A 19,341-nucleotide genomic window follows, 5' to 3' on the forward strand; every position below is an offset into this window, starting at 1 on the left:
TAATGAGCATCTATAGAACTCCATATCCAATAGCTATGCAATATATGGTATTTTCAAGCATCCGTGGAATATCTACAAAACTGGACCATTAAAAATTAAATGCTGGGGGTGAGGGCATGAATAGGCAGAGCACAGAAGTTTTTTAGGGCAGTGAAAATACTCTGTATAATACTATAATGGTGGATACATGTCATTAAACATTTGTCCAAACCCGTATAATGTACAACACCAAGAGTAAACAGTAATGGAAACGGTAGACTTTGGGTGACAGTGATGTGTAGATGTAGGTTCATCAGTTGTAACAACTGTACCGCTCTGGCAGGGGATATTGATAATGGGAGAGGCTATGCATGTGTAGGGGTTGAGTGTATGTGGGAAACTTCTATACCTTCTTCTCAATTTTGCAGTGAACCTAAAACTGCTATAAAAAAAATAAAGTCTTTTTTTTAAATTAATTTTTTTTTTTTTTTATTTATGGCTGTGTAGAGTCTTCGTTGCTGTGCGCAGGCTTTCTCTAGTTGAGCCGGGGCTACTCTTCATCGTGGTGCACGGGCTTCTCATTGCAATGGCTTCTCTTGTTGCAGAGCACGGGCTCTGGTAGTTGCAGCACGTGGGCTCAGTAGTTGTGGAACACAGACTTAGTTGCTCCGTGGCATGTGGGATCTTCCCGGACCAAGGATCGAACCCATATCCCCTGCATTGGCAGGTGGATTCTTAACCACTGCACCACCAGGGAAGTCCAAAAAATAAAGTCTTAATCAAAAAATCAACTGCTTCAGCCATAAAGCATTAGTCAAGGAAGAAATTACAATGGAATTAGAAAATATTTAGAAACAAGAGCTGATGAAAATATTACATAACAAAACCTGTGGGATGCAGTTAATATAGTATTTAGAGAGATATATAACCTTAAATATTTCTCATAGAAAAGCTCAAAAGTTAAAGTCTCAAAATTAATGAGCTAAATGTCCAATCAAAATAACACCCCAAAAAGTAAAAGGAAGAAAAAAAACTATAGATAAGAAAAAGTTTTTAAAAGAAGATGAACAAAGCCAGAAGTTGATTTTTTTTAAATATTCATAAAATTGACAAAATTCTGGTGACAATGATCAAGAAACAAAAAGAAGGCACAAGTAACCAATATTAGGAATAGAAATGAGTTAAGGATACAAGCCACAAACTAGAAAAGGATATTTGTCATGCAATAAATATAAAGACTATATAAAGAATTCCTATACGGAGTAAGAAGAAGATAGACAGCCAGTGGTTCAAAAGGAATTCCACAGAAGAAACATTTCACAAATTTTTGAAAAGGTGTTCGGGAATTCCCAGGCAGTACAGTGGTTAGGACTCTGTGCTTCCACTGCAGGGGGCACAGGTTCGATCCCTGGTCGGGGAACTAAGATCCCGCATGCCTCGAGGCGCAGCCAAAAAAGGAAAAGGAAAGGTGTTTAACCATATTAGTAATCAAGGAAATGCATGTTAATACCTATGAGAGTCACAAAATCAAAACGTCAGACAATACCAAGTATAAGTGAGCATATGAAACGGGGGCACTGCACTATCTGCTAGCTGGTAGCAACCTTTGGAAAACAGTTGGCCTTATCTGAAGGTAAAAGTGTGCATACCCATATGGATCTTTTGCCTAAAACACCTTTTTTCTTAATCTTACTGAAAATATCTTTGTTTATTTCTGAATTCTTTCTTCCTTTAACTACAGCGTTGATTTCTTCATTTTAATTTTAAATACATCCTTCTTATTCTCTTGATAATGGGATTTGACTTTCTCTTTTTGAATGGGCATTTATTCCCTCACCCAACTTATATTAAACATTTTAGTATCAAGATCCCATTAAAAATTTATTGAGGACCCCAAAGAGCTTTTGTTTATGTGAGCTGTAGCTATTTACCATATTAGAAATTAAAACTGAGAGATTTTTTAAAAAATAAAATAAAAAACTATGCATACCCTATGACTCAGGAATTCCATTTCTAGGTATGTACTTCAGAGAACTCTTGAATACTAATGTTTATAGCAGTTTATTTTATTTTATTTTTTAACATCTTTATTGGGGTATAATTGCTTTACAATGGTGTGTTAGTTTCTGCTTTATAACAAAGTGAATCAGTCATACATAAACATATGTTCCCATATCTCTTCCCTCTTGCGTCTCCCTCCCTCCCACCCTCCCTATCCCACCCCTCCAGGCTGTCATAAAGCACCAAGCCAATATCCCTGTGCCATGCGGCTGCTTCCCACTAGCTATCTACCTTACTACGTTTGTTAGTGTGTATATGTCCATGACTCTCTCTCGCCCTGTCACAGCTCACCCTTCCCCCTCCCCATAACCTCAAGTCCGTTCTCTAGGAGGTCTGCGTCTTTATTCCTATAGCAGTTTATTTTTCTTTGTTATGAATAAAAAAGAAAAATCTTGTAACCCCCTGGAGGTAACCTAGCTGATAAACAACAGTAGAAGGGTAAGTAAATAAGCTTCAGTATATTCACCCAGGGGAATACCGTATAGCAATGAAAGGAACAGCAGCTACAGAGAACAATATGGTGAATACCATTATCAGAACATTGGGGGAAAAAAGCAAATCATCAGTGAGTTACATAAAGAATTATCCCATTGATCTAAAATTCAAACAGTTACAAACACTGAATTATTTAGGGTGTAATGGTCAGTTTTTTGTGTCAGTTTGTGTAGGCTAGAGTTCCCAGTTATTCAGTCAAACACTAAGTGTTGCTGTGAAGGTATTTTATAGATGCATGGAAGTCCATAATCACTTGATTTTAGGTAAGGGGGATTATTCTAATAATAATCTATATGGACCTGTTGTAATCAGTTGAAAGGCCGTCAGAGCAGAGCTAAGGCTTTCCTGAATAAGAAGAAACTCCCACTGTGGACTGCAGCTTCAGCTCCTGCCCAAAAGTTGCAGCCTGCCCTTCCCAGTGACCTACCCTGCAGATTTCGGACTTACCTAGCCAGCCCCACAAATGCATAAGCCAATTCCTTGAAATAAATCTTCTTAATATAGGTCTCCTACTGATTCTCTTTCTCTGACTGACAGATTTTGGTCCTGGAGGTGGTTCTAGAGGAAGAGAATCTTAAGGATAAGTTTCCTGAATAGGTCCTGGATTTGCTGGAACTGTTTCTGTAGTCTGATTAGATTTAAGGGCACAAATGACTCTATTTCAAGTGGTAAAGAGGGTACTGGTAGTCCATGGAGTGATGATATTAGAGATATGAAAAATATTGCCATTGGATACTCCAGGCAAGGGTTTGGATGACCTTTGAACTTTTTTTTTTTTTTGGCAATGCCACGAGATTTGTGGGATCTTAGTTCCCCGACTAGGGATTGAACCTAGGCCCTCAGCAGTGAATGCGCTGAGTCCTAACCACTGGACCACCAGGGAAATTTCCTGGGTGACCTTCGAACATTTTAGTCAAACTAAATAGTATAATGAGATTGGCTGGTGGTTTCTAACTGTGCTGGACAAATTGGGAAAAGAGAAGGATAAGCTCAAGGCTTTAAATTCCCAGCTCAAAATCCTCATAAAATGACCCAAAAGCTGGCCGAAAAACAAACCCCATATCTCACTCTGTGAGTGGCTGAATTATAATGCAAATTGAATTCCCAGTCTCAATGGTACCTACTGTTAAAGTGAGGGCACTAATTGCGAAGAGATGGGATACTGAAAGTTGGAATGAGGACAAGTGGGAAGACCCTGAGAGAGATGGGGATGTTGAGTCCCTCAGTTCTGGTGAGACTTTTCGAGCAGTAGAAGCAGACTTTCCACTGGCATCTGAGGGGATTAACCCTGCATTGGAAACTGTAATGGCCTCCCCAAAGCAGCTGCTTTGCAAGACAGTGCTGTTTCTCCTCAGGACCCACTCCCACCCCTCCCTTTGCTTCTAGACCTACAATTAGTCTCAAGTCCCAGCATGTCCCTAAAGGTGAAGTGTAAAGCAGGAAGAGGTGTGCTATTCACCAAAAACACTGCATGATTTCCCCAATTTATACAGACAAAGTCAGGGAATATGAGATTGGAATGTTAGAGTGGAGTACTTCTGTAAGACCTGCTCGTCAGCCCCAGGAAGGTGCAGAGGACACATTTTTCACCACAACACAGAGGAATACTTACAAAGATGGGAGAGACTATTAATACCAGCAAAGGAGTGATGTCCCTCTCACCCCTGCAGCCTCATCCCACCAAGCCTGGCAGAGAAGAGAAGGGCCAAGACGCACCTTTATCGGTACTTTTCTTAGTTCCTCTGATCAGACCAGCGTGTCATGCACCCAACCCTGAACCAATTAGTGTGGCCAGTGGGATGGGAAATGTTATTCGGCTTAAACAATTCAGGGTCTATACCTGGGTTGGGGATGGGATCAAATCCCAAGCCACATAGCTGAAAATAGGTGATGGGGGTGAAGAGTACAGTTCTGAGTGGGAATTCTGACTACTGTTAACTGGAAAGGGGGAATAGATGGTGGGCACTAAACAGGATGAATCTCCTCTGTTGCTGCAGAAGGAAAATAGTACAGACTAGGACCCAGGCTTGCTATGTACCGACTCACACCAGGGCGGGGCAGGCTGGGTTTCTGTGTTCCCTATCAGTGTAATGGATTTGGTGTTTTAATCTAATCGTGTAGTGAAAGTTCCATACTTGAAAAAAAAGTTCTATACTTGAGAAAAGCTTCAAACACATGCATAAATGTATCTTGACAATTGGACTATACCAAATCCTGTTTATTATCGTAGTCAGTAGAAGTGCTGGTTTTGAGGATCTCCTAGTGTTGGAGGAGGTCATAGAGAGCATGTGACCCACGAGCTGGACCCCGGCAACTGGAGGCCCCTCACCACCTCCCCATCCTTGGAATGTGTGCTCTGCTTGTCTTCCTCACGCTAGAAGCTGCCCAAGGACACAGCTTTGAGATAGTCATGTGGTGCTGAGACCATCTGGACGTTGTACGTGATGGAGCCCAGTTCAGTCCTCTGTATAAACTTCAAGATTCTGGCAGGCGGGTGTGGAGATCTGTTCATCTTGCAGCCACCCAAGACAAGCTTGGTAAGTAGCTTCTCTTGCTTCTTAAACCTGCCACCTACCAATCTGCAGTGGTTTGCCTCTTTCTTCAGTCTCTCCCTGCCCTTCACCTATGGGGCCAGTTTCAGAAGCTCCCAAGAAGGCTGCAAACTAACACCTAGGTGTCTGGAGCGGCATGGATTATTATTTGTGCCTCAACTAAAAGTAGTAATAGCTTTTAGCTTTGGTCACTTATACATGCAAACTCTGTATACTAAGTGCCCTCCACGCATCAGCTCTTAAATCTCCCTCAACCCTGTGAGCTGGATATTATTATCTGACTTTCCTGATAAGGAATCTGAGGTTTAGGGATATAGGCAGCTTGTCCAAGATAACACAGCTCCTAATGGCAGAGTTGGAATCTGAACCAGGCCTACAGGACCGCAAAGTTTGTCCTGTATGATGGGTATCGTGCTTTGCCCCTACCCCATCTCCACACCACACCCCTGCCCTGTCCTGCTGTATCAAATTGGCTATTAATGAAAAAAATTCAGATTCAACCTTTGCTTCCCAGTGCTAAGTTTGGCCTCATCTTCTATCTGAAAACTCTAAAAGTCAGGATATTCACTGGCTCTGGAAAAATAGTCTGCACAATTCAGTTGCAAAGTTTGAGCAGAGGCTGCAAAACTTATCTTTTAAGCTCTATGAGGTTTTAGTATCAGGAAGCTCCTTGTCATCATCTGCCAGATTCCTGTTCTGTTGCTTCACTTTGTCTTGTCTCCTCTGTTACGACTTGATGTCATACCTGAGAACAATAGCTGTTTATGGTCAAGCTTTAAAATATCAAAGTCAGGAAGTCAGGGAACCATATGTATTTCTGGAGGAGTAACAAACACGTTGTCAGACTTGTTTTTCTATGCACCCGTGATAATTTACTGGTGTTGATAAAAAGGTCCATCATGCCGTGGACTCAGATTCCCACTGATCTTTGAGTCAAGGGAGTGAGAACCTCCACCAAGAGGAGTCTGTTTGGGCTGCTTTTACAAGATACCACAGACTGGGTGGCTTTTAAACAACATAACTTTATTTCTCACAGTTCTGGAGGCCGGAAGTCTGAGATCAGGGTGCCAGCATAATGAAGGCCTTCTTCCTGGTTCATAGCCAGCAACTTCTCGCTGTGTCCTCACATGGTGAGGACGGTTGTGTCTCTTTTATAAACGGGTTGTGTCTCTTTTATAAGGACACTAATCCCATTCACGAGGGCTCCACCCTCATGACCTAAGCAGCTCCCAAAGGCCCCACCTCCTGATACCATTAGAATTTCAGAATTAGAATTTCAACATATAAATTTGGGGAGGGGGTGGGCACAAACATTCAAACCACAGCAGTGTTTCCGTCACCTTCCAAAAGGTAGGATCCAGGATGTGTGAAAGTTGGAGGGAGTGACTGAAGACCATGGGGTCGAATGTAGTTCGTTTTTGCAAAGAAATGGATGGAATCCATTGAGGTTCCTAAGTTTTCAGAAGTGTAAGAGCCAGGCTGCCATGCTTGCTTGTGAATAGGAGCTGGTGAATAGGATGGGGCTGTGAGACCCAGATTTGGAAGGTACCCTACTCCTACCTGCAAATGTCATATTTAGACACTTAGCAAAATGTCATATTAGGAAAAATATTTAGCAAATGCCATATATAGACACTTAGCAAATATGGTTAGCAAGTAACCAGGTTACTCAACAGAGGCCTCAGTTTCCCCATCTGTAAAACGGAGATAATACGACCCACTGCCCCAGACTGTGGAAAGGATTAACTGAGATATGGATGTAAAGTTCCTGGCATTTAGCAGGTACTTAGTAAATAGCAGCTATTATTACTAACATTTTTATTGTGTGTAGACCCATATTGAGTTTGTTCAGGCAACTGAACATATAATTTATAATAACCAACAAATGTTATGCTCCTCAGATGCAGGTCTGTGGAACCAGAATAGCATCTGTAGCAGCTGAAGTCATCCTAGGCTCTTGGCCCTGTGTCCTGGCAGCAATTTGATATGAAGATGGCAGCCAGGGTGCTGTGGGGCAGCCTCAGCCTGCTCCGCCTGGTGTGGTGTCTTCTTCCGCAGACAGGCTACGTGCACCCAGATGAGTTCTTCCAGTCTCCTGAGGTCATGGCAGGTAAAGCTCCCCATGTGTGGTTACAATAAGCTGCAGCAAAGTCTGGTCAAGGAGCTGATTGGCTATTTAGTGCGGAGGGAGAAAAATGTCTGTGCAGATGAGCAGTAAATCCACAAGCCTCTTTGGCATAATAATTTGGGAGTGGGAACTTCGCATCTCCTTCCTGAGTGGTGACATTGACCTTCTAAATGATACCGATGAAATGCCAGCCTCTTTGACATCTTCCTGCTTATAACAACAGTACGGGTCATTCAGAACAAAAGCTATTTTGGGCTTCTCAGTGGAAGGATTTTAGAGTTGGGCTTCCCCAGTGATTGGGGAAACTTACACAGGGCTGTAACATAAAATAATAACGAAACTTTTCTTCTGTAGGTTCATGTGATGGCTGAGGGAACCCAGACCTAGAATGCTCACTTTTTAGAACTTAACTTCTAGGTGGTATAGGACACATCATGAAGATGGTTGCTGGAAACCTTGAGGCCTTTCAGATGCTGTGGTCACAAGGCTTCCTCCTCATGGTTCAAGATGGCTGCTTGTGCTCCAGGCATCAGGTCTGACACCAAGTCTTTCCCGCCACCAGAGGAGAGATAGGCATGCCTACTTTCTTTAAGGGCGTATATATATATATATATATTTTTTTTTGCAGTACGCGGGCCTCTCACTGTTGTGGCCTCTCCCGTTGTGGAGCCCAGGCTCCGGACGCGCAGGCTCAGTGGCCATGGCTCACGGGCCCAGCCGCTCCGCGGCATGTGGGATCTTCCCGGACCGGGGCACGAACCCGCGTCCCCTGCATCGGCAGGCGGACTCTCAACCACTGCGCCACCAGGGAAGCCCTAAGGGCATATTTTGAAAGTCACATACTTTTTGCCCATTCCATCCCATTGGTCAGAATGTATCATGTGACCACACGTACCTGCAAATGGAAGCTAAAAAATATAGTGTTTATATCTGACCAAATGCCCAGCTAAAGAGACTAAGGATGAAGGAAGGAATGGATATTGATTGGGGAGATATCAGCTATCTCTGCCACAGGGCTCAACAGGTGGATTTGTTTTTAAAGTTGAAAGGTCCAGTTTATTTTTCCACAACCCCCCCCCCCCCCGTTTTTTTATAACCTGAGCCAGTAAAAAGCAGCCAGATTGATCTGATCCGAGGTTTTCTGTTTCCCTTTCACCTTCTGACAGAGAGGAAAAAACTGCCAAAAGGCCGGAAGAATAAGGAGAAGCAAAGAGCCTTAGACAACCAGCAGTGTTATCAAATAAATGTGAGATGTTGTAGAGCTTGGAGCTAAGATGCAGAAATTAAGAGTTCATTTTCCTCACCCCCACCCCTTAGAGCTCTGGGACAGTGGGGCACAGAGTCACAGACTAGCCCCAGGCAGCAAGTAATTTTAATTACATGAGTATATTCTTAATTTTAAACATTAAGAATCATAGACAAAACCAGTCGCTTTTGACCATAACCACAGTTGCTTATTCCCTTCCCCCATTCTCACACTGGCTGTCCTGGCTAACAGTCATAATCACGGAGATGCGTTTTTGACTCTGACTTTGGAGACTTTAGAACTCAAGGAGAGGAATGGGGCCTCCCCCTGCTCCTCCTCATACATCCTGTCCAGGACACACTGTTACCTCACTTCCCAGGTGTGAGCTGTGTAACGAACCATCACAGACCTAGCAGCTTAAAACCAGCAGCTCACAGTTCTGTAAATGAGAAGAAGTGCAGCCTGGGCTCTCTGGTCAGGGTATCATAGTATGGGCTGGGCTGAGTTCTTGTGTGGAAGCTCTGGGAGAAAATCTGCTTCCAAGACGATTCTTGCTGTTGAACACATTTAGTTCATTGAGGCTATGGAACTAAAGCCCCATTTCCTTGCTCGCTGTAAGCCACGGGCTGCTCTCAGCTCCCAGAGGCCACCCACATGCCTTGCCAACTGCCCCTTCCACCTTTCAACCAGCAAATCCTTCTCACCTCTGATGTCCTCTTCTGCCACCAGCTGGAGAAAAGTCTCTGATTTATACGGCTCATGTGATTTTTGTCACACACATCTGGGTGATCTCTGTATCTTAGGGTCAGCTGACCCCTGTGACATAACCTAATCACAGGAGTGAACTCTGTCATCTTCCCAGTCCCAGGGATTATGTCCGGCATGTACACCAGGGGGCTGGAAAATCTTGGGGGCCATCCTAGGATTTTGTCCGTAATATCCTCTGCTCTGGGACCTGGCTCACCTCTCCTTCTCTCTCTGCAGAGGACGTCCTGGGCATAAAGGCCGCGCGGCCCTGGGAGTTTCACCCCAGCAGCCCCTGCCGTACAGTGGTCTTCCCACTGCTGACCTCTGGCTCCGCCTTCTGGCTGCTCAGGCTCTGGGAAGAGTGGGGGCCGTGGCCTGGCCCGGTGAGCGGCTATGCGCTGCTTGTCGGGCCCCGCCTCCTCCTCGCTTCCCTCTCCTTTGCCCTGGACTTGGCCGTGTACCACCTGGCCCCACGCTGGGGGGCGGAGCGCTGGAACGCCCTGGTCCTGCTGTCTGGTTCCTACGTCACCTTGGTCTTCTACACAAGGACCTTCTCCAATGCCATTGAGGGGCTGCTCTTTGCGTGGCTGCTGGTACTGGTATCCCCCCGTGTAGCTGGGAGCTGCACTCCCAAGAAGCCTGCTCCAGGCCCGCCGTGGCACAGTTGGCTTCTTGGGGGTGTCATGGCTGCTGGCTTCTTCAACCGGCCCACCTTTCTGGCCTTTGCTCTGGTCCCCCTCTTCCTCTGGGGTACTTATGGAGCCACAAACCCCAGCTTCAAGTCGCTGACCAAGGAAGCCCTGGTGCTGCTCCCAGGGGCGACCCTCACAGCAGTGGGGTTTGTGGCTGTGGACAGCTGCTATTTCTCCAGTCCATGTAGACCCAGTACCCTTGTCCTTACACCTGCCAACTTCTTGTACTACAACCTGGATCCCGTAAACCTGGCGAGGCATGGCACACACATGCGGCTCACTCACCTGGCAGTCAATGGCTTCCTGCTTTTTGGGGTGCTGCATGCCCACGCCCTGCAGGCCGCGTGGCAACAGCTGCGAGCCTGCCTCCAGGCCTTCACACAGATGGGCTTCCCAAGGGCACTGGCTGCCCGGAGCCTGCAGTCCAGCCCCAGGTCTCACCTCCTGCTCCTCTACTTCATGCCCCTGGCCCTGCTGTCTGCCTTTAGCCACCAGGAGGCTCGGTTCCTAATCCCCCTCCTGGTCCCCCTCGTCCTGCTTTGTAGTCTACAGACCCAACTGGCACCCTGCAAGGGCACCCTGGTCCTCTTCAATGCCCTGGGTGCCCTCTTCTTCGGCTGCCTGCACCAGGGGGGCCTAGTGCCTGGCCTGGGGCACCTGGAGCAGGTGGTTCGTGCTCCTGTGCTCCCACAGGTACCCACCCACTACACACTCCTATTCACCCACACCTACATGCCCCCCCGGCACCTCCTGCACCTCCCGGGCCTCGGCTCGCCCGTGGAGGTGGTGGACATGGGCGGGGCTGAGGACCAGCTCCTGTGCCAAGCCCTCAGCAACCTCACCAGACGACCAGCCTGCCATGTGGCTGGTGGGCCGTGGCTCTGCCGCCTTTTTGTGGTGACCCCTGGCACCACCAGGTCTGCCATGAAGAAGTGCAGCTTCCCCCTCAAGAGTGAGACACTCATTTTTCCCCACGTGACTCTGGAGGACCCACCGGCCCTGTCCTCCCTGCTGAGTGGGGCTTGGAGGTACCATCTCAGCCTTCACATCCTGGAGCTGGGGGAGAAGCCTGACAATATGACAGAAAAGCCCCTGCCCAAGACTCAGCCATAGGTGAAGGTGCTGCTCCACCTTCTAGGTAGAGAGCTGGGCTGGGACAGAGCCCTGACTCTCTTCCTTCCCTTTCCCTTCCAGAATCCCCACCTCTCCTGTGCACAGCTTTTGACTGCTCCACCTTCTGGGTAAACTGACACCCATCTTCCCTCAAAAACCAAAGATCTGACCAGTCACAGTCCTGATGCCAAGTTCCCCAAAGAACCTGGTGAAATCAATGACGCAAAATGCCTGTTCCTGCCCTATTCCTTCCAGCCACTGTGATGTTTTTTAAACATATAAATAGCACCTGATTGTGAAAGGAGACAACAATCTCCTAATGACTTTCCTGAATGACTCGCCCCAAACCTTCCAGGATGCCTTACCTCTTGCTGTCATGACAACCCTTTGGCTTCCTAGATACCTGGAAGGAGGCAGTGTAGTGATGTAGAAAGAGCAGGTAGCTCATATTCAGAGGAGTTAGTTCTCGTCCCTGGTCTGCTACACACTGGCTATGTAATCTTAAGAGAGCCCCTTCCCCTCACCCAGCCTCAGTTTTCCAGTCTGTACAATGGATCAGAAGGTCTCTGAGGTGTCTGCCAGCTAACACTGTGTCATTCCTGGGTCTGCAGCACATGTTCCCTGGCCAGACAGGCATGTCTCTCCCAAAGCTCTGTAAGCATAGAAGTGGGTGTGGCATATTTAATGGCACTTCAGGGCCTACCTACCGTCTCAGTGCTTGGTTATTACCAAAAAAAGTAGTTCTGGAACTTTTCTGCCCACCCACTCTCTTACTCCTGTCCCTGAGAGAGGTGATGGAACGTTTCTGCATCTCACCCTTGAGGGATCAAGCCCAGATGTTCTCCCTTCTCAGTTGGCCCCAGTGGGAATGGAGATACAAGGCTCAGTCAGTATCTGGTGGCACTTGAGCACAAAACCTTAAATGTGGTCTGGTCACTCTCCAAGCTCAAAGCTTCTGTCTGGATCCCCTTCACAGGATGGAGAGCAGACCCCGGGCCAAACCCACACCTGCCGCCCTGGTGAAAGCCATCAGCCCGGGGCGTGTTGCTCCTCACAACACAGGGCGCCCCCGCCCGGTCCGCTGGCAATATGAGGGGCTGTGGCACTAAGCTTGTCCTCGTTCTCCCTCCTCACGCCCCTGCCATCTCGTGAGAACAAGAAGCACCCAGGCCACTGAGAGCAGTATGCTGGAGGAGCACAGAGCAGGCGGCCAAACCTATACAACCGAGCAAACCTGAACGCTTTTCTAGTCCCGCCTTCTGCTGGCTAAAGCCTCGGGTCATCTTAAAGCTCCACCCACCGCAGGCAAGCTGCTCTGTGGCTGCTGCTGGGTCCTAGTGCCACACTTTGCTCAGGACTCCAACCCCAAGGGAGAGGAAAGTCAGTGCCATGCTAGTAAATGTTTAGCAACCCGTTCTCTAAGGGCAAACTAGCCCCCATTTGTAGTGTTTTCTGACTTGTGTAAATACTCTTACCGTGGCTGATTTCAATCTACTAAAATGATGTTACTCAACTTGGGAGGAGATGCTAAGGATCTCTCTCCTGAGCTGGCTGTTCAGCTGGCTGTTCGGATATTTCCCTATTTAAAACTCTACAGTACCTGTTCATGACAGTTCACTGTTGTTTTGGTTGGTTTGTTACGAACTTCAGATTGGTCTTCCTACCTGTACTGCTTAGCATCATCTCTGGCACCCGACAGCACTTATTTACTTTGCAGCCAAAGATGGCTTTTCTGCCCAACAGATAAAACCAAATGCCACCTTGAGACACCCCAGATTCAAAGGTCCCAAATTCCTCTGGGCTTCTCGGGACTTCTCTTCTCTTCCCCAGTTGGGTTCACAACCTCAGAATTCCCTGGAGGAGCTGTTGGTGTAGCAGTCCGTGTAGCCTGTAGTGATATGACCTGTAACAAATTTGTCTGTAAAGTGTTGCTATCTAGATTTGTGTGGCACCAAGGGGTGATTTGGAATTGTCCTGCAGGATAGTGGAGTGAGTTACTTCCCTGCTTCACTTTCTGACAAAGCTCAGAAGAGCCTGAAAGGTATGTTGGGAGATTGTTGTCACTGGGGATGGTGGGAAGAATTTGGTCTGCTTCTTTAGTAATAGGGTACCTGGTGGGATGACAAGCCACTGACTACGAACACTGGAGGCTTCTCCAACAAAGCGGGGAGGCATCCAAATCTCCTCTAGCTGGAGCAGAAAGGACCCAGTTCTCTCTCTCTGCTCTCAGGCTCCTTTTACAAAAACGGAGGGAAATTAGTTCCTTCACACTTCTTCCGCAAAAAATAAACTGCCTTCATTTCTTGCTTTCCTTCCTTTCTTACCAAGTGGCCAGCTTGTCCAGAAGCTTCATTGCTTCCTGCACTTCCTTTTTGTCTCTGCTAGTCTAGAAAAAGACCCAACTGTGAGTGTGCTTGTTTATGTGGAGGGTAAGGGATTGGGCTGGGGACGGCTAACATTCTGCTCCTCTGATATTCAGATCCAGAGACCAAGGAGTGGGATTGAAACCAATGAGGCAAACAAGGCAGTAGAATGAACAAGCTCCTCTGGCTCCTCACTGCCAAGGTCAAAGGAGAGTCCAGTGAGTTGCCTCTGGTCTGGGAGAGGGAGGACAGGAGGGTAGGATGCCAAATTAGAACTCTGTCATTAGGAGAGTGGGACACTGGCCTCAGAGAGGATTAAATAGAAGCCCCTCTGATGGGAAGACTGGAGGACGGAATGTCAAATCAGAACTTTGACCATTAGGAAAGTGGAGGACAGGCTGCTTTTGCTTCTCCACCCTATCCAGTGACTATCAGAATGCCAGAGTACAAACTGGTCACCAGCCTAAAAGCTTCTTGGGCTTCGAGCTTTCTAGATTGCAAGATGAACTGTGTAGCCTGATTAGAGACAATCAATGCATACAATGGATTTCCTAATCGTGGGTTTGTTAGCTGGAGCATAGCCTTTAGAGTGCATCCCAGACCCTCTAAAATAGGGACAAGGAATCCAGGTAGCTTGTTCCATGGTAGGCAGTTGTCCTAACACCCAGTGATGATAGTGGTTGGTGGCAGGGAAGGGAGGCTTTGAAGGTCAGGGTAAATGTGATTAGGGACGTGGGCCCTGGAGTCAAACACCTGTATTCACATTCCACTCTGTAAGGCCTTGGGCAACTTAAGTAGCCTTATACTTCCTCATATGAAAGTTGTCTTAAGGAGTGAGATAACCCACACAGAGTGCAGTTAGCAAGTGCCCAGTACAGAGTAAGTACTCAGTATGTGCTAACTACTATTACCATAGGCCTACAAGTCCCCAGGAATCCTAAATCCACCTTGCCAGAGAAGTAGGGAGCTCACACTGAAACCATGGGTAATGAGTCAATCCATTTCACCTGCCTTCACTAATCAAGGTCATTTTAAGACTCACAAGGCCTCCAAGCAGCACAAAGCCTAAACAATAAGATGTTTGATGGAGTTGTTTTCCAGGAATTTGCAGTTGGCTGTGTCTAGTTCAAGCTCTGGGCATGCTCCTGACCTTTTGACATCAGAGGGCCGAAAACTCCACCGGCAGAGGCAGGTGGTGCTAAAGCCTCCATTTTTCAAGCTGCAGATGCATGTGGCTTAGTTACACCTGTGCAGAACTACAATTATCACACCTTTCTCCAATCACCTTTCCCCACGCTCCCCACGTCTCAGGCCGCCCTGCTTCTTTATTCTTTATCCCCAAAATACCCGAAGCCCCTTGCCTTGGGGAAGACGGATCTGAGACTAGTTCTCCTCCTCCTTTAGCTGCCTTAAGCGTTAACCCTCTCTTTGCTGCAAACCTCTGCATCTCAGCGTTTGGCTTTCTACGCATGGGGCAAAAGAACCTTGTCCAGTAACAATACCCATTTCTCAGCTCACACATTTAATCAGAGGATGTTGGCAACTGCAGGATTGTCTTTTCATCCAGGATCTCCCCTGGAAGTAGTGTCCTGCTATATCAGTGCACAGGCAGCAGCATCCATCACTAGTTTTAGTCCCATTTCAGAGGGCAGACCCTCTTTCCGGTTGTACTTTGGTCCATGGCGCTCTGCCCGCGCGGTGTATCAGGTACCAGTCTTTACTTCTGTCAGGCTTCGGGGGCTTTCCTCATACGCTGTGTCCCGACCGATCACAGGGCTCCCTTCACCAGGGGTGTCGGTATGGCCTGGGCTCTCTGATGAGCGGGACCTCTGTAGGCGGACCATCTGAGTCCGGATTCCAAGCCATGCGTAGTGTCCGGGATGACTTCATAGCGCCGAGGCCGGTGTCGAGCCCGGAAGGGAAAGCAGGCGACCTCGACTCGGCCCGGCCTGGGTTTAGGGGTTTGCTCCCGGGCCCTTCTGGCTACCTGGTGGTGGCCGCGGGCGTTCCCGGAGGCTGCGGCGTAGCTCCTGAATGAAGGTGTCTCTGAAGCGGGCAGCGCGGCAGCCCAGGGAGCCCGCGGTCCCTGCCGCGAGGGCTCGCAGGCGCCGGGCCGCGTCCTGCCCGTGTACCTGGGCCTGCAGCAGTACGAAGGCGGTGAGCTGTGCCGCACGCCGGATGGGCCGCGACTCAGAGAGACGCTCCACCAGCTGCGGGCTGTGCAACAGGGCGGCCAGCAGCCGCCGTAGAATCATCCTCGGAGCGTCCCGGAATCCAGAGCACGCCGCTCTCACTTCTGATCGGCGACGCCTGACTACGGACCACGTCTGCGCCGGCGCCGCCGGATGACGACACTGCCGCGCTGGGATTGGAGCACGGGATTAAGACTTTTCACAGCGGCCTCCGAGCGTTTCCGGTTCCGCTACCGCCGGGGCGGCTTCGTTTTTCTCGCAGTGGCGGCGTCCTCGACCGAAATCTGTGCGTTATGTCGGGTGGCCTCCTGAAGGCGCTGCGCAGCGACTCCTACGTCGAGCTGAGCCAGTACCGGGACCAGCACTTCCGGGTGAGGCAAGCGGGGCAGCGAGAAGGGGAGGCCCCGGGCCAGAAGGCTGAGAATTGGTTTGCTCTTGTCTCATTGTGTCGTCTCCCATTCCCTGGTATCCCGAAACGCGAAGGGAAGCCTCGGTGCCTGCTGTGGAATGGATTCTGAAAGGGCGTTTGGATATCACTGAATCCTCTTCTCTCGTAGGCAGGGAATTTGAGGCTCGCTCTCACATTCCCTAGCAGCCGCTGCCTGATCCCCGGGGCAGTGCAGACGGGCGGCAGTAGTACTGGCGTCTCAGGTTTTCCCGAACGGTGCGGCGGGAAGGTGACTTTATGATGAGGGAAAGCGGTGTCTTTTTGACACGTGGAGCATGTGGAGGCGCCATCCTGACCCAGATACCGGGGCTTTTAATTATTTTTAAATTTTCAGTTACATCAGCCAAACTGCGCTTTGGCGTTTCGCGTCCTCTCCTTGGGCTAGTTAAACGGCCCTCCACAAGTTGTACGTGGTGAGTGGCAGACACAGTTGAGCCCTGCCTCCACTTTTAGGGAGCCCTTGGAGTGTAGAGGGGGGACCAGCATGTTAAGTGTCTGGATGTCAAGATCGGAGAACTGCTGGGTTTCAGAAGAGGGAAATTTTCGTTTGGCCCACGTCACAGCAGATTCTGTGGAAAAGGGGGAGGCTACAGCTATTAAAGGTGGGTTCTTCAGTATCAGCAAAGGCGGGGATGGGGTGGAGGTGACTGACACTCATTAACTAGTGGTTGTTTAGTAAATTTGTATTGAGTGCTGTTGCTGAAGCCTTCTGCTAAACCTTAGAGAGGGAAGACAGTTTCCACACCCTAAGACTTCATAATCCTCTAGGGATTATGGGATTGTAAATGGAAGGACTATAAATGTACAGATTTACAATGGAGGTAAGTGATCATAATCTAGGCAGAAATGATGAGTGGAAAGGGAGGGGCTGTGAGGATTCAGAAAATTCCCTGTGACGGGGAAAGGAGGGGTCACATACAGAAGAAGGTAGGTGTGGAGAATGTTTAAAATGCATTAGTAGGGTAGGGAAATGGAAATTTGAGGTCAAATTGAGAAGGATCTTAGATTTTCACGCAGTCAACTGTTTTTAAATGCTTACTGTATGCCAGGCATGATTTTTCATTCTATCACTTTTACAGGTCTCATTACTTTAGAAAGTTCCACATCATAACCATCCTGAATTTCAAGCATCCTGCAAGATTAAAACAGTGAAAGGATTCAACTTTTGCTGTTGTTTATCTCTGCAGTCTAAAGCCTATAGCTTCATTTAGATAGTAGTAAGATACTGTCTTGTAGAATTTCTACAGTGTTTCCTGAATGGGATCCACATTATTATCGTACCTTAAATAAGTACTTATACCAGTTGTCCTAAACTGTAGGCTGTTTGGTGGGACATGACTTGTATGTGTGAGAAAAGAAGGAAAAAGGAAAATGCTTCTTGACCATAATTTTAACAAATCAGTAACAGCAGTGATAAAGTGAATCTACTTTATTTAATGTCTCATTCCAGAGTCCTGGAAAACCTATTTTTAATGTATCGTTAAAATGACTCTTGTCCTGTGAACTTTTAAGGAAGTATGGGATTGGGGATAAGACTGGGTTTGGATTCCAGCTACAACTACTGATTATATGTGTGACCCTGGACAAGCTACTTAACTGTCTTCCCTCAGGTAGAATGAGGATAATAAATTAGGACCTACTTCATTCAACTCTGAGAATTAAATGAGACTTCCATACATGGAGATCTGACTTGCAGTCCCTTGATTCTCCCTAGAGGCAGACATATTACCTGTTTCTTGTGTGTGGTATCCATGTATATTCATGCTTTTAAAAAATATAACTTGGAGCATACGCTTCACATTGTTTTGTGCCTTTCTTTTTTCACTTTGCTCTTGGAAATTCTAGGGTGACAATGAAGAACAGGAAAAATTGCTGAAGAAAAGCTGTACATTGTATGTTGGAAATCTTTCCTTTTATACAACTGAAGAACAAATCTATGAACTCTTCAGCAAAAGTGGTGACATAAAGAAAATCATCATGGGCCTGGATAAAATGAAGAAAACAGCATGTGGGTTCTGCTTTGTGGAGTATCCTTCCTGTATGTTTGATGTAGCTGTTGGCCAGAGGTGGGGCCCAGAGTGGCTGGTACCCTATTTTACAAGATGAGTGAGGATATTCGTTGATTAGCATCCCTACACTTATCTCTGCCTCTCCTTCCTTCTGTCCAGTGTGCCTATACTCTTACACTGGGAAAGCTATTAACATTAACATTCTTTCTGAAATCCATTTTTTCATAGTTGATTAAGAAAAATAATCTTTGAAAATGTATATGCTTATGGTGTTTCAAAATGTCCAGAGCATAGTGAAAATGAAAGCCCTATACCATTCTAAGTCCAGAGACAATCAGTTACGAGTCTCGTGGGTCTTTCCAGAAGTAATCCTATGTATGTGTGGTAGCGTACTGCATGCACTCATTTTTTTTTCACCTATCTTAGAAATTGCTTCATGTTAGCATATGTAGATCTACCTCTTTTTAAAACAACTGTATAGTATTTCATTATGTAGATGTATATAGCTTGATTTTATAGGTCAAAACCAAAGCTATATTTACTTGTGACCATGTATTCTCTCCCTGGAAACTCCAAATATTGGACCTTCTGGATTTATCCTTTGATGTTTTGTTTTTTAACTAATATTTTTCGGTCATTTTGTTTGAGAAATTTTCCAGACCTGATCTACTGTGTCTTGAATTTTCTTTTCTGTGCCCTGAATTGTTTCTTTTGGTTGTATTTATGCCGTAAAATTTCCTTCAGTTTCTGGTGATCCCTGGATTTCTGATCATAATTAGGGGAAAAAAGACTATGTGGATCTAGGCGGAACTACTTTTTAAAATAATTAATTAATTAATTAATTTGGCTGCGCCGGGTCTTAGTTGCAGCACACGATTCGTTGCTGCTCTAGTTCCCTGACCAGGGATCAAACCCGGGCCCCTTGCGCTCGGAGCGCAGAGTCTTAACCACTATACCATTAGGGAAGTCCCCAGGCAGAACTTCTTAAGTTGCTGCCTTGCCTTTGGGACATGTGGGTTTCTCAAATGCTAGAACGAAAAGGGATTTTATTTGGCTTGCTAATGTTAAAGACAATGCCCTAGTTCCTCCAGACAGTTCAGATCCCTATCATTTTACTTTTATTTGCCTGGGATTAAATGCCTTTCTGTTAACAGGTCTTTTCCCCACATAGACACCTTTAATTAAACCCTATATTCAGCCTCACTTGTTATTCAACTTGGAATTAAGAGCCTCCTGGGGGCTTTCCTGGTGGCGCAGTGGTTGAGAGTCCGCCTGCCAATGCAGGGGTTCGTGCCCTGGTCCGGGAGGATGCCACA

At 47.0% G+C, this 19,341-nt stretch overlaps 3 protein-coding genes across 9 annotated transcripts in view; 2 read left to right on the forward strand and 1 right to left on the reverse strand.

Annotated features, from left to right (window-relative positions):
* The first annotated feature begins 6,988 nt into the window (after positions 1-6,988).
* Positions 6,989-14,299, forward strand: PIGZ (phosphatidylinositol glycan anchor biosynthesis class Z). The gene is given in 3 exon segments (XM_004321610.4): positions 6,989-7,026; positions 7,028-7,197; positions 9,446-14,299. Coding segments are annotated over 3 exon segments (1,776 nt in total). The 3' UTR covers positions 11,014-14,299.
* Positions 14,300-14,881: 582 nt separating this feature from the next.
* NCBP2AS2 (NCBP2 antisense 2 (head to head)) lies at positions 14,882-15,715 on the reverse strand. The gene has a single exon (XM_033855661.2). It carries the CDS (start codon positions 15,629-15,631, stop codon positions 15,332-15,334), a length of 300 nt encoding a protein of 99 aa, XP_033711552.1. The 5' UTR covers positions 15,632-15,715; the 3' UTR covers positions 14,882-15,331.
* A 66-nt stretch (positions 15,716-15,781) lies between these two features.
* The window catches only part of NCBP2 (nuclear cap binding protein subunit 2), a 32,759-nt gene continuing 29,199 nt past the window's right edge, over positions 15,782-19,341 (forward strand). For 5 of the 7 annotated variants that reach the window (XR_012331477.1, XM_073804070.1, XM_033855660.2 and 2 more), the window contains exons 1-2: positions 15,782-15,939; positions 17,862-18,043. Coding sequence is in view for 6 of the 7 variants with exons in the window: in XM_073804070.1 (XP_073660171.1) it covers positions 15,862-15,939; positions 17,862-18,043 (260 nt within the window). In the remaining variant the exon portion in view is untranslated. Of the gene's footprint in view, positions 15,940-15,966; positions 16,619-17,861; positions 18,044-19,341 lie in introns of those variants that run through there. The other 2 variants (XM_033855657.2, XM_073804071.1) reach the window with 2 other exon arrangements.

This window comes from Tursiops truncatus, chromosome 4 (genome assembly GCF_011762595.2).
Source record: "Tursiops truncatus isolate mTurTru1 chromosome 4, mTurTru1.mat.Y, whole genome shotgun sequence".
Lineage (NCBI taxonomy): Eukaryota > Metazoa > Chordata > Mammalia > Artiodactyla > Delphinidae > Tursiops > Tursiops truncatus.